Source organism: Rhineura floridana, chromosome 6 (assembly GCF_030035675.1).
Source record: "Rhineura floridana isolate rRhiFlo1 chromosome 6, rRhiFlo1.hap2, whole genome shotgun sequence".
Taxonomy (NCBI): Eukaryota; Metazoa; Chordata; class Lepidosauria; order Squamata; family Rhineuridae; genus Rhineura; species Rhineura floridana.
Window position 1 is genome coordinate 60,289,622 of NC_084485.1, and position 15,289 is coordinate 60,304,910.

A 15,289-nucleotide genomic window follows, 5' to 3' on the forward strand; every position below is an offset into this window, starting at 1 on the left:
GATTTTATGTCCTATCTGAAAGACAGTGAAGAACTGATTTTTTAAAACTTAAGTTAGATCATCACAATCTTTCACACACACACCCATTTTACAACACCCTCCCTTGCTTATGAAAGTGGATCCAAGGAGAGGGACTTATATCAGAGACAATGTTGCACTTTCACAAAACTACATTCCCTAATGTCCTTTGGAGAAAGCTTTTGTCATTTTCACACAAGACTTCTGTCTTTAGCTGCTTAAAAATTGTAAACTACTTTGGAGAGGAGATTTTTCCTCCTCCATCTCCTCCTTGCTAGAGGCACTGTGAAACAGAGCCCACTGTAATAATCTCCAGTAAATAGATTTTGCAGGGTTTTGTAGCGCTTCCAAGCAGTTTATCCCTTTTGTGTGAAAATATTCTGTGTCAGTGGTTCCCAGACCTTTTTCTCCCCCTGAACCACTTGAAAATTACTGAGGATCTTGGCAGACCACTTGATGATTTTTTTCCCTGCCTGTTGTAGCAGTTCTAATGTGCTGTGCTAGATGCTGTATGACGTTTGTTATTTTATTGCTTCTTTTATTTTTTATATGTAATTTCATTGTATCACAATTTGCTCTCCATTTTCTCTGGTTGTATTTTATTGGATTATTTATTTATTTAATTTATTTAATTTAATTTATATACCGCCCTAAGCCCGAAGGCTCTCTGGGCGGTGTACATAAAAGGTAAAAGCAGGCACAATATATAAATACAATAAATATAATAACTCAAAAAACAAAAACACACAAACAATACGAGAACCAAACAACATCCAGAATACAACATAGTAATAAAATACTGTAAAAATACACTTTAAAATGCCTGGGAGTATAAAAAGGTTTTCACCTGGCGCCGAAAAGATAGCAGCGTCGGCGCCAGGCGCACCTCATCGAGGAGACCATTCCACAGTTCGGGAGCCACAACCGAAAAGGCCCTATTTCTAGTCACCACCCTCCGAGCTTCTTGTTGGGATGGTACTCGGAGGAGGGCCTTAGATGTTGAGCGCAGTGTACGGGTAGTTTACATTTTCCCCATGTTACATTTTATTGTATTATAATTTGAATTCTATGGAATACAATCACTAGAAAAGACAATAATGCTGGGAAAAACAGAAGGGAGTAGAAAAAGAGGAAGGCCAAACAAGAGATGGATTGATTCCATAAAGGAAGCCACAGACCTGAACTTACAAGATCTGAGCAGGGTGGCTCATGACAGATGCTCTTGGAGGTCACTGATTCATAGGGTCGCCATAAGTCGTAGTCGACTTGAAGGCACGTAACAACAACAACAACATGGAATACAAATTCTAACACAATAAAATACAATATAAAAAATAAAAGAAGCAACAAAAAGACAATTAAAAATCAATATGACATACTGTGGACCACCTGAATGAAGCTCATGGACCACTGTGGTCCATGGATCACAGTTTGGGAACCCCTGTTCTATGTCATAGAGAATTATTCTAAATGTGGTACTGTGAATTGATCCTGAGCTCCAGGCTCAAGCAAATTTCCAAGGAATTTCTAATTCTTTCTCTTGCTTACATATTCATACAGCGTATAGTCTTTACCAACAAAATATTGCTCTGAGGCTTTCCAGGAATACCCAGTGGTGTTAGTACTCCATTTTGAGAATGTTGTTTTAAGCTGTTACTTATTTATTTATTACATTTATTTACTGCCCCATAGCCAAAGCTCTTTGGGCGGTTTACAGCAATTAAAAACAAATATACAAATTTTAAAAGACAAAAAGCAATTTAAAGACACAATTTTAAAATTTAAAAAAACATGCTAAAATGCCTGGGAGAAGAGGAAAGTCTTGACCTGGTGCCGAAAAGATAACAGTGTTGGAACCAGGCCCACCTCATCAGGAAAATAATTCCATAATTTGGGGACCACCACTGAGAAGGCCCTCTCCCTTGTTGTCAGACTCCCAGCTTCCCTTGGAGGAGGCACCCGGAGGAGGGCCTTAGTTGTTGAGTGGAGTGTACAGGTGGGTTCATGTCGGGAGAGGCATAGTGGTCCTAAGCCATGTAAGGCTTTATAGGTTAAAACCAGCACCTTGAACGAGCTCGGAAACATACAGGCAATCAATGCAAGCAGGCCAGAATCGGTTTTATATGTTCGAACCATCTGGTCCCTGTTACCAATCTGGCCGCTGCATTTTGCACAAACTGCAGCTTCTGAACCATCTTCAAAGGCAGCCCCACATAGAGCACATTGCAGTAATCTAGCTTGGAGGTTACCAGAGCATGGACAACTGAAGCCAGGTTATCCCTGTCCAGATAGGGGCATAGCTGGGCCACCAACCGAAGTTGGTAGAAGGCACACCGTGCCACCAAGGCTACCTGAGCCTCAAGTGACAGAGATGGTTCTAGGAGAACCCCCAAGCTATGAACCTGCTCCTTCAGGGGGAGTGCAACCCCATCCAGGACAGGTTGGACATCCACCATCCGGTCAGAAGAACTGCCCACTAGCAGCATCTCAGTCTTGTCTGCATTGAGCCTCAGTTTATTAGCCCTCATCCAGTCCATTGTCGCAGCCAGGAACTGGTTCAGCACATTGACAGCCTCACCTGAAGAAGATGAAAAGGAGAAATAGAGCTGCGTGTCATCAGCATACTGATGGCAACACACTCCAAAGCTCTGGATGACCGCACCCAGTGGTTTCATGTAGATGTTGAACAGCATGGGGGACAGAACTGACCCCTGTGGAACCCCATACTGGAGAGTCCAGGGTGATGAGCAATGTTCCCCAAGCACCACCTTCTGGAGGCAACCTGCCAAGTAGGAGCAGAACCAGTGCCATGCAGTCCCTCCCACTCCCAACTCAGCCAGTCTCCCCAGAAGGATACCATGGTCGATGGTATCGAAAGCACTGAGAGATCAAGGAGAATCAACAGAGTCACACTCCCCCTGTCTCTCTCCCGATAGAGGTCATCATACAGGGCGATCAAGGCTGTTTCCGTGCCAAAACCAGGCCTGAAACCTGACTGAAATGGATCCAGGTAATCGATCTCATCCAACAGCGTCTGGAGCTGGCCTGCAACCACTCGTTCAAGTACCTTGCCCAGGAATGGAACATTTGCTACTGGCCTATAATTATTAAGATTTTCTGGGTCCAGGGAGGATCTCTTCAGGAGTGGTTTCACTACTGATCTTTCAGGCGGCCAGGGACCACCCCCTCTCGCAGAGAGGCATTGATCACTTCCCTGGCCCAGCCGGCTGTTCCATCCCTGCTAGCATTTATTAGCCAAGAAGGGCAAAGATCCGGCACAGAAGTGGTTGCACGAACCTGTCCAAGCACCTTGTCAACATCCTCAAGCTGCACCAACTGAAACTCATCCAAGAAATCGGGACAAGGCTGTGCTCTGGATACCTCGCTTGATTCACCTGCTATAACACTGGAGTCAAAGTCCTGGCGGATGCTAAAGATTTTATCCTGGAAGTGCCTAGCAAATTCATTACAGCAGGCCTCAGGTGGTTCTACCATGTCCTTGGGGCCAGCGTGTAATAGCCCCCGGACAATTCTGAAGAGGTCCGCTGGGCGGCAGATTGATGATTTGATAGTGTCAGGAAAATATTGGTTTTTTGCTGCCCTCACTGCCTCCATCTGCACTCAAGCTGTCTCCTATATTGTTTCATCGCTCTCAGCTCTGGGGTATACCATGGAGCCGTACGAGCTCTACACAGGAGAGGGCGCTCAGGAGCAATCATGTCAACCGCCTGGGTCATTTCTGTATTCCACAGTTGAACCAGGGTTTTGACAGGATACCATGGAACTCAGTAGCCAAACCATCGCAACAGTCGCAACCATCCAGAGGTCAGGTGAGCACTGCTGCCCCACCATGCTGTCTGCTACTGCCAGGTCTGCTTGACTAATATTGCACCCCAGAGCAGCCCACAAGCAACTAGAGCAAATACAGCAATATCGATCATAATGAGATTGCCTTTTTAAAAAAAGCTTTGTAGTGTCTGGGAGTTCCCATTTACATACCTGTTGAGTGCTCCTCGCTTGCTCGCTGGCTTCTACTGCTTTTTGCTGAGCATCGGCAGCCTGCAACTGGTTGTGGCTTGCTTTCTGCCGTAACTGAGCAAGTCTCCCAGTGAATCCGTCCAGCTGGTCAGTGATGTCCTGCACACTTTTCTGAGCTGGACTAAGGACAGTCTGGATCTGAACATCCCCCAAAAGGAAACATTTAGCAATGTAATTAAGATTCCTACCCCTGAAAAAAATGCTAGTTGGATCACGCAAAAACGTCATTTTACTCAGGAACATAGTAAAACTATGGAACTGATTGCCATAGGAAATAACGAAGGCACTTAGCACAAGGCTGTGCTCTGGATACCTCGCTTGATTCACCTGCTATTACACTGGAGTCTGTCCTGGTGGATGCTAAAGATTTTATCCTGGAACTGCCTAGCATATTCATTACAGCGGGCCTCAGATGGTTCTACCATGTCCTTGGGGCCAGCATGTAATAGCCCCCGGACAATTCTGAAGAGCTCTGCTGGATGGCAGATTGATGATTTGATAGTGGCAGCAAAATATTATTTTTTTGCTGCCCTCGCTGCCCCTAAATATAGCTTACCATAGGCACTTACCAGTGTGTAATTGCATCCACCAGGAGTTTGTCTCCATCTGCACTCAAGACTTCTCTTATATTGTTTCATCGCTCTCAGCTCTGGGGTATACCATGGAACTGTACGAGCTCTACACAGGAGAGGGCGCTCAGGAGCAATTATGTCAACCGCCCGGGTCATTTCTGTATTCCACAGTTCAACCAGGGTTTCGACAGGAGCGCCAGCCCTATCAGCTGGAAAACTCCCCAGAGCCCTTTGGAAACCATCTGGATCCATTAGTCTCTGGGGGCCCACCAGCTTAATAGGTTCCCCACCCTTGAAGAGGTGAAAGGCCGCTGTAAGCCTAAACTTCAGCAAGCAGTGATCTGTCCATGACAGAGGGACTGATGCAAGGCCCCCCACATTCAGATCACCAACCTCATGTCCAGTTGCAAAAACCAAGTCTAGAGTATGCCCTGCTACATGTGTTGGTCCAATGGCATGTTGGGACAGTCCCATAGTTCATGGAAACCATGAAATCCTGAGCCGCCCCAGATAAGGTGGCCTGAGCATGGATGTTGACATCCCCCAAACCCAACAATCTGGGGGATCTTACAACTCAGCTAGGGAGTCTGTTGGGCAGCGGGGTGGGTGGTACACCAACAGAATCCCCAGTCTGTCCCGCTGACCCAACACAAGGTGCAAACACTCCAGACCAGTAGTCACATGGACAGGGTGCTTGCAGAGGGAGATGGAGCTCCGATAGACCACAGCAACCCCCCCCCCCGACCCTCATGTCTACCCTGATGCTGAACCAGGTACCCTGGCAGACATAGCTGGGAGAGACTGACTCCTTCCTGCTCACCCACCCAGGTCTCAGTTATACATGCCGGATCGGCTGCCTCATCCACAATTAAACCGTGAATGAGGGAGATCTTATTATGCACCAATCTGGCATTTAGGAGCAGCATCCGGAGGTCTGATTGCTGGCTGATAGGGCAACCAACAAAACTGCGGGTGTGGGGAGGACACTACCTGGGCCGCGTTCCCCTTACCTGGCAAGTCCTCCTCACAACACCATATCTCCCTCTACCCATCACTACACTAATTGGGGGGCCCTCAAGTCTCCCCACTTGGCTCTGAGCCCTCTCTCCAGGCACATAACTCAAGACTTGCCAGTCCCACAAAAAGCCAGGGAATCTACAAGCAGGAGCCACCTCAGCCAGTCAGCTTATGTATCCCCTCCAGGGAAGGGACAGGTGGACGAAATCAGCAACAGCTGGCTGAGTACCTGGGGGCCTGGTCCTGCAAGGTGTGACAACCTGCAGAACAGAAGTCCAACAGGGAGAGGCCGGTGGTGGTAGCCGAGCAGCAGCAGCAACAGCAGCAGCAACAGCAGCAAGCAAAGCAAGCAGGCAGGCAGGCAGGCAGCTGCAGCAGATGGCTCTCCCTCTTCCCTGGGTGATGGTAGTCCCCTTCTTCCTGCAGGCACTGGGTGATCTAATGAGAGGTGTGCAGAATATCCTCCCCTCCAGGGAAACATCACTAATCTGATTGAAACTATTTTTGCGTCCCTTGAAAATCTTTGGATACTTCCCTGGAGTAGGAAGTTCCAAATCTCCTTCTAAATTTCTGTGTAAATGAAATTTGATGTCAACTCTAGATCTAATGTAATACTCACTCTGGAAGGCTGGGGAGAATGCAGCACTGATGCTCCAGTGCTTTACCAAACCTACATGTTCAGATTCTCTTCATGGATGGAGATGTCCTGTAGAAACTGAAGAATATTTTTGCTTGTTTTTTCAGAACTCTCTTTGGAGAGTTTAAATTCACATGAACCCTTAAAATTGAAGGTTCACATCATGTTGTGAAAAATTGACATTTTTGCAATTATTTTGTTTTTTGAGTGGGATGGGGCGGGGAACTCTCAAGTTCAAATGCACTGACTCGTATTTAATTTCACCTGTCTTGTTTACAGAGAGAGGTCTGTACCTGTATGGCTTCCATTAATTTAGTGTTTTTGAGAGATAAGATATCCTGTTACAAACAGGGACTTTTAGAAGCCTGCATAGCTCAGTTCACAACATTCTTTTTCTGCTCAGTCTCTGTTACCTTGATGTGACTTGCAAATCAAGTTGCCAACTTTTTCACTGGCATGGTGGTGGGGTGATGAGGAAAATTTCTCTGATTGGATTATTTGCCTGTGGCATTGAGAATCCTGCTTTAAAAACATGTTGTGAACAGCACTGTTATAGCACAGCACCAGAGATCTGTACTGGATTGGTCAGTAAAACTACGGGCCAGCTTGGACCCATACAGCAGTTTTGCTTTTGTTTGTTGTGCAATGCAACTTGATGAAAATAGGAACATAGGAAACTGCCTTATGCCTACTCAGACTATCGGTCCATCTAGTCAGCATTGTCCACACTGACTGGCAGCAGCTCTCCAGGGTTTCAGGCAGGGAACATTCCCAGCCACACCTAGAGATGCCAGGGATTAAATCTCAGACCTTCTGCATGCAAGGCAGATGCTCTACCACTGAGCTACGGCCCAGGGCCTTTTCTCTAAATTGTGGAAGCAGTTACTGTAGCAACTTCAGTGTTGCCTCCCTTCCTGAACCCCAATGAAAGGAAGTGTGACAGATCACATACTTCAGCTTGCTAAATTCTGCTGTAAGACAATCAGGAATCTTGGAGCCACAGATAGTAGAGGCACATCCTATGTGCAGCTTACAAACAATTCAAGGTTAGCATGTGCATCTCTCCCCCACCCCCCTTGCTTGATACATGTTTGAAAATCCATTAAAGTAGAGAGAAAGGACCATTAAGCAGTTTTGCATGGAAGGTGATTGACAAGTGCTTTTCAGTTGGGTGCCTTGTGATTCACTGTTGTGGACTGCTCGTTCTTCCTTCATACCCGGGGCTTGGAAAGGAATGCTGCATGATGAGTCACTAAGCCATTCAAACTGCATTTTTCTTTTGTTTCCCACAGGGGCATTCAAGACTGTCAGCTCTGCGCATCAGACATCTTCTAATGCCAGCATGCGCATAGCTGGGTCTTCTAGACTACTGGCTCAGTCTATGGAAAACAGGGAAAGTGCTGAGGAGCTAGAAGGTGATCTTGCAGGCCATGGGTCAGGACTGGAGGCTCTGCAGGGTGAAATGGCGTTCTCTCCAAACTTGACACCAGTCATTAATAAGGTGAAGTCAACACTTAACCTCTGCCAAAGGTGGTGCTACATAGTCTGTTTGCTCAATTTGCAGAATAATTTGTTACCCAGTGACAGCAGTTTTCCACAGTTCTGACTGCAGCCCAAATGGCTGTGGACTATTGAGACATAGGGTTGTTTTGGGCCAAAGTTTCTCATTTTGTATTCTTCCTTTCTGCTGTTCTCCATTGCCATGGAGACAGAGATCAGCATCTCCTGTTGCCGTGAATATCACTCATAGCACAATGGGGAGGAGAGCCTGGCTGGGAGTCCAGAGTCTGTGAGTTCAAATCCCCGCTCGTGTCTCCTGGGTGTAAACGGCCAGCTAAAGATCACCCCACAGTGAGTGGCTCAGGGGTTACCTGCCCTGCCACCTGTGCAGCCGTGGGCAAGCTGCAGAGTCTCAAGGAGCCCAGTTGCCCCCCGGCTGGCAGTTGCAGACAAGGAAGGGGCTGGCTTGTGCAGCTGTGGCAAGCTGTGTAGCCCCTAGCCGGCAGGGGAGGACTAGCCTCAGAGGGAGGCAATGGTAACCCCCCTCTGAATACCGCTTACCATGAACACCCTATTCATAGGGTCGCCATAAGTTGGGATCGACTTAAAGGCAGTCCATTTCCATTTTTCAGTCTTGTTGCATTTTGGAGCAGTGTTCTCAAATTTATTTATTTTATTTATTTAATTAAGCTTATATACCGCCTGACTAGCAACAGCTCTCTGGGCAGTGAACATTAAAAATACAATAAAAATAACACAAAACTGTACACAAAACTGTACAGTCTAAAATCAAAATATAATAATTTACAATTAACAGGAATTAAAATGCCTCAGAGAAGAGAAAGGTTTTAACCTGGCGCCGAAAAGATGATAGTGTTGGCGCCAGGCGCACCTCCTCGGGGAGACCATTCCATAGTTCGGGGGCCACCACTGAGAAGGCCCTAGATCTTGTCACCACTCTCCAGGCTTCCCTATGAGTCGGAACCCGGAGGAGGGCCTTCGTAGTAGACCGTAGTGTACGGGCCGGTTCATATCGGGAGAGGCGTTCCGACAGATATCGTGGTCCCGCGCCGTATAAGGCTTTATAGGTAAGTACCAACACTTTGAATCTGGCCCGGAAGCATATTGGAAGCCAGTGCAAACGGGCTAGCACAGCTGTTATATGCTCAGACAGCTTAGTTCTTGTTAGCAGTCTGGCTGCCGCATTTTGCACTAGCTGTAGCTTCCGAATCGTCTTCAAAGGTAGCCCTACGTAAAGCGCATTGCAGTAGTCCAGACGCGAGGTTACCATAGCATGTACCACTGATGAGAGGTCCTCCTTACTCAGATAGGGACGTAGCTGGGCTACCAACCGAAGTTGGTAGAACGCATTCCGGGCCACCGAGGCTACATGAGCCTCAAGTGTGAGGGAAGAGTCTAAGATGACTCCCAGACTATGCACCTGTTCCTTTAGGGGGAGTGTAACCCCATCCAGGACAGGGTATATATCCACCATCCGATCAGAGAAACCATCCACCAACAGCATCTCAGTCTTGTCAGGATTGAGTCTCAGTTTGTTAGTTCTCATCCAGTCCATTGTCGCAGCCAGGCAACGGTTCAGCACATCGACTGCCTCACCTGAAGAAGATGTAAAGGAGAAGTAGAGCTGCGTGTCATCAGCATACTGATGACAACGCACTCCAAAACTCCTGATGACCGCCCCCAGCGGCTTCATATAAATGTTAAAAAGCATGGGAGACAGAACCGAACCCTGCGGGACCCCACATTGGAGAACCCACGGTGTCGAGCAATGTTCCCCAAGCACTATCTTCTGGAGACGACCCGCTAAGTAGGAGCGGAACCACTGCCAAGCAGTGCCTCCAACTCCCAATTCCGCAAGCCTCTCCAGAAGGATACCATGGTCAATGGTATCAAAAGCCGCTGAGAGGTCAAGGAGAATCAACAGAGTTACACTCCCTCTGTCTCTCTCCCGACATAGGTCATCAAACAGGGCGACCAAGGCAGTCTCAGTGCCAAAACCAGGCCTGAACCCCGATTGAAATGGATCTAGATAATCGGTTTCATCCAATAGCGCCTGGAGCTGGTCAGCAACCACACGTTCCAGGATCTTGCCCAGGAACGGAACATTGGCTACTGGTCTGTAGCTGCTGACATCCTCTGGGTCCAAGGAAGGTTTTTTCAGGAGTGGTCTCACTGCCGCCTCTTTCAGACAGCCAGGGACCACTCCCTCTCGTAAAGAGGCATTAATCACTTCCTTGGCCCAGCCAACTGTTCCTTCCTTGCTAGTTTTAATTAGCCAAGAGGGGCAAGGATCCAGTACCGAAGTGGTCGCACGAACCTGTCCAAGCACCTTGTCCACATCCTCGAGCTGAACCAACTGAAACTCATCCAACAAAACATGACAAGACTGTGCTCTGGACACCTCAGTAGGATTAACTGCTATTAAATAGGAGTCTAAGTCCCGGCGAATGCATGAGATCTTATGCTGGAAGTGTTCAGCAAATTTATTACATCGAGCTACCGATGTATCTGCCGTATCTTGTAGGCCTGGATGAAGTAGGCCACGAACCACTTTAAAAAGCTCCCGTGGGCGTGAGAGAGATGACTGAATAGTGGCGGCGAAATGTTGTTTTTTTGCCGCCCTCACCGCTCCTACATAGAGCTTAGTAGAAGCACGAACCAGCTCATAATTGCATTCGTCGGGAGTTCGTCTCCATCTCCGCTCAAGCCGCCTCCTGTCTTGTTTCATCGCTCTCAGCTCCGGAGTATACCAAGGAGCTGTATGAGCTCTACATAGGAGAGGGCGCGCAGGAGCGATCGTGTCAACAGCCCGGGTCATCTCTGTATTCCACAGATCGACCAGGGCTTCGACAGGAGCGCCAGTCTTATCAGCCGGAAAAACCCCCAGAGCCTTTTGAAAACCTTCAGAATTCATTAGTCTCTGGGGGCGGACCAATTTAATAGGTCCCCCACCCTTGCAGAGGGAAAAGGCTACTGAAAGTCTAAACTTCAGCAAACAATGATCTGTCCATGACAACAGGAGAGATGTAAAACTCCCCACATCCAGATCACTATCCCCATGTCCAGTAGCAAAGACCAGGTCAAGAGTATGCCCCGATGTATGTGTTGGGCCACTAACATATTGAGACAGCCCCATGGTTGTCATGGCGGCCATGAAGTCCTGAGCTGCCCCAGACAAAGTAGCCTCAGCATGAATGTTGAGATCTCCCAGTACTAATAGTCTGGGGGATCTCAACAGTATCTCCGAGACCACTTCCGTCAGCTCAGTTAGGGAAGCCATTGGGTAGCAAGGTGGGTGGTACACCAAAAGGATTCCCAGTCTGTCCCTCTGGCCCAGCACAAGGTGCAAACACTCCAGACCAGTGATTGCATGGACATGGTGCTTGGTGAGTGAGACGGAACTCTTATAGACCACAGCGACCCCCCCTCCCCGACCCTCAGATCTACCATGATGCTGAACCAGATACCCCGATGGGCAGAGCTGGGACAGACTAACTCCTCCCTGTTCACCCACCCAGGTCTCGGTTATACATGCCAGATCGGCCACCTCGTCCACAATCAAATCATGGATGAGGGAGGTTTTATTATGTACCGATCTGGCATTAAAAAGCAGCAACTGGAGATCTGAGAGTTGGCTGATAGGACAACCAACAACCCTGCGGGTATGAGAAGGACCAGAACGCGGCACAGCCACTACATGTCTGGGCTGCGTTCTCCTTACCTGGCACGTCCCTCTCATATCACCATACCTCCCTCTACCCGTCACTACGGCAATTGGGGCCCCCTCAGGTCTCCCCTCTTGATGATAAAATCTCTTCCCGAGGCACATGATAAACTATAAATACAAAAAACTCATATACATAAAAATACACATTCACTCACAACATACACTCATATAACACCCATTCATCCACTTCAAACCCACACAGAAGACACAGTCCCGTATTCTGTGCGCCCAAACGCCAGCTCTAAGACCGTTCTTCTTCCCACGTAAAACGCCACCTGGGGCCTGGTCCTGCAAGGTGCACATGGGCATGGAGGAGTTGCAGGGATATCAGACATTCCAATGACCTCTAAAACTGCTAGGGATTATTTCTTGTGTGGATCCTGTGATTGTTCCTATGATTGTTCAAGGTGGGGCAGAAATCTCCTGAGGGGCCCCAATGACAATCAATCCTTAAATCAGTGCTTGGAAAAGTTACTTTTTTGAACTACAACTCCCATCAGCCCAATCCAGTGGCCATGCTGGCTGGCGCTGATGGGAGTTGTAGTTTAAAAAAGTAACCTTTGCAAGCTCTGCCTTAAATCTATCCAAGTGGCCCTCCCATTCAGAAATGGCTTCTGGGTCATCTCCAGGCATCTCTAGAGGTCATGGGCCTTGATAGCTGCCTGATCATGGCCACAGAACCACCTTCTCCCACATGAATAAGTGCTATTGCATTCAATTTGACTTACTTTTGATTAGATTGCAAAGTAAGAAGCCCTACCAGAGAATAGGTCTTCTTGGTGATGGTGGTTCTTTGCCAACATTCAGGTGTCAAGTGAAGTTTATCTCATTCTCTCACACATTTTAATGATACTGGAGATTCTTCTGTTCCTCTTTATGTTGTCTCTATTTGGGCATCTAATTGCTGCCTCTTTTGTTTTATCTGCTGCTGCTTTATTTTGTGTGTCTTGTTCCTGTAGTTGCACTGCATTGTATTTTAGTGTTTTGCATTGTAAGCCCCCTTGGAGCTATTCAGCCAAAGACAGGTTAGAAGTACTACAGGTAAATAAAGAAAAATATTAACCCACAAATTGTTTTTATTTTTTGTATTGCTGATTGTGTGGTTCCTCTGTTTAGATTTGCAGTGGCATCAGATCAGAGATCTGCAGTCCTGGGGAATGTCCTGGAGAACTGTGCCCCCAGGAAAACGCAACAGTATGTGGCCATGGTCTGAGCTGTAGAGGGATCATCTCGCTTTCTGGCAGCTCCATCCACACTGCCAGGAAAACCACCCAAGATATTCACAACTTAAATATCCGACTTCAGGAGACTACACAGATGGTGGGTGTGCAGAACAGAGGAAGAAAAAGGGGAGCTTCTACCTTGCTTCCAAGGGAGGCAAAGAGTGAGAGCTCTTTTGGAAGCATCAAGGAGAATACGTGTTTTGTGCTGTATGGCTTTTTGTGAACTTTTGAATATGGTGTAATGACATCTAACATGCAAACTGCATATTTTCAGTTATAATTTCTATCCATGTGACTTTTTAATTTGAATGATTCATCTGCCTAGTATTTCTATGCCCAGTCTTACAAGCGTACTAGCACAGGAATAGCTGGCATGGTGTCTTCCAGATGATGTTGGGCTCTGGCTCTTGTCAGTTCCAGACAGCATGGTTAATGGTCAGGTATGATGGGAGTTGTAGTCCAGCAACACTTGGAGGGCATCAGGTTGGTTGCCCTTGTGCTAGCACAATTACTGACAGTGAAATAGCCAAGAAGCATCTTGGACAAGGCCTCTGCTGAACCAAAATGTGGTGTGTGGAGCAAATGAGAGCATGCTTTGAATGTGCATAGTGCATGTTGTCATAATGCCATAGTGGAATCATGAAAAACTCAAAAACGAGTATTCATGCTCTTTGCATCTGTTGGTTGGCTCAGAGAAGGCCATTTTTTCATTCATTTTCTTTTTCAATTTCCAATTTTTTCACTTTAAAAACAACAACCAGGAAACACTGGGTAATTAAGAAACAGGGAGATTAACAGTATTGCTGAAAGACAACCTGGAACCAGCTTTGGACGTTGAAGTTTTAGTGTGTATATACCATGCAGAAACTGACTCTGCCTTTTATTTTGACAGATCAGAGCAGCAGAAATAGCTGCTGGCCAGATTCAAACTAATGCCCAGAATCTGGGAGACCAAATGAGTGCAACTAGGACCCAGATAGAAGGAGACATCCAACGCACCCAGCAGTTCATCAGCCAAGTTCGCAACTTCCTGTCAGGTAAGACCAACACCTACACATGAAACATCTGTTAATTCCTTGCAATTAGATCTTATTTAAAATAGTTCTCATAAAAACACACAAAGCAAATGAATTAGTACTGTATATTGGACCAATGCATTGATTTAAAAGTTTCTTGCTTACAGGAATATAAGTACTTAAAAAATATCTTATGCTCAGGCCAGGGATTGCCAACATGGCACCCACAAAGGACTTTGTTGGCACTCCTGGGTGTTATGGTGCCCAAAGAGGCCAGGCTGGGAACCATCATGATTTTTTTTAAAAGAAATTGGTTTGGTTTGCTGCTGTTGTTGTTGTTATTATTATTATTGTCCTGCCCTTCCTCCCACAAGGAGCCCAGGGCAGTTTAAAGAACTGTAGATGCTTCCTTTGTCTGTGGAGGGGCTTTTCTGTATGGTGGTGATGGGGTTTATTGAAGCCTACTCTGAGTGTGTGATTGAAAGAAATACACTTGGGCAGACAGGTGGGGTGAGATGTGTGTGTGTGTGTGTGTGTGTGTGTGAGAGAGAGAGAGAGAGAGAGAGAGAGACCTATATATAAATGTGTTGTATGTGTGTTTGTGTGATGTCTGTGAGAGAGGGAGAGAGGTACATGCAGTCTTTCTGTGTGTGCATGTGTTGTGTGTATGCATGAGGTATGTATGCATGAATGTGTTGTCTGTGTATATGTGTGGTGTGTGTGTGAGAGGGAGAAATGTACTTGGGCAGAGAGAGAGGGAGAGATGTATAAGTGAAGCGAGTGTGTGTCTCTATGAGTGGGAGATGGATGTCTGTGTATGGTCTGTATGTGTGATGTGTGTGCAAGAGAGAATGAGTGTGATATGGCCATCTTGTATATTTTTCCTGGTACTGGGGAATGCTCCTTGCTATTAAACAGCAACAGCATCAGGGTTTGTGTGTGATCTCCACAATCAGGACCAACAGGACATAGCTGACTTTCCATGGTAAGCAAGAGGTTGTCTGAGGGGGTGGGGTAGCAGTGATTACTATGCTGTCCCTCATTTTGCATTATGCCATGCTCCCCATAGCCATTTTGTGATATTTCATGGCAGTCATTTTGTGACTGGCACCCACTGCTCTTTCTCAGAAATCAAAATGTGGTCACTCCTGGCCTAGGCAGATAGATACTAGGCAACTTCTGCTGGACCAGTCACAATAAACTAATTTACAGGCAAGAGTTGTCCATAGAAATGGCTCAGTATCTTAGATATTGTAATGCCTACCCTTGAACAGTGGCAAACTTATTGAAGGGTAGGCATTACAATATCCTTCTTTCTGCTCTGACAAACATGCGTAGGTTGTCAGGACCTGCATCCCCACTTCTTTAGGCACAAGGACTTTCCTTGCACAATACCTATTGCCGACTGTCTATTTCCCCTACCTATTGATAGTGAAGTGGAATGCCTTTTGCATAACAGCTGTTACACACAAAAGCTTTATTCAAATGGTTGTTTCGTAAAACATGTGGGTGTTTTCTTT

The 15,289-nt window shown here is 46.7% G+C and overlaps 1 protein-coding gene across 1 annotated transcript in view; it reads left to right on the top strand.

Moving 5' to 3' along the window:
* LAMB3 (laminin subunit beta 3) overlaps positions 1-15,289 on the top strand; it is a 78,063-nt gene that overhangs the window by 52,428 nt on the left and 10,346 nt on the right. Inside the window, exons 16-18 of the mRNA XM_061632048.1 lie at positions 7,575-7,783; positions 12,647-12,850; positions 13,646-13,790. Of these exons, the coding sequence (XP_061488032.1) occupies positions 7,575-7,783; positions 12,647-12,850; positions 13,646-13,790 (558 nt within the window). The remainder of the gene's footprint in view (positions 1-7,574; positions 7,784-12,646; positions 12,851-13,645; positions 13,791-15,289) is intronic.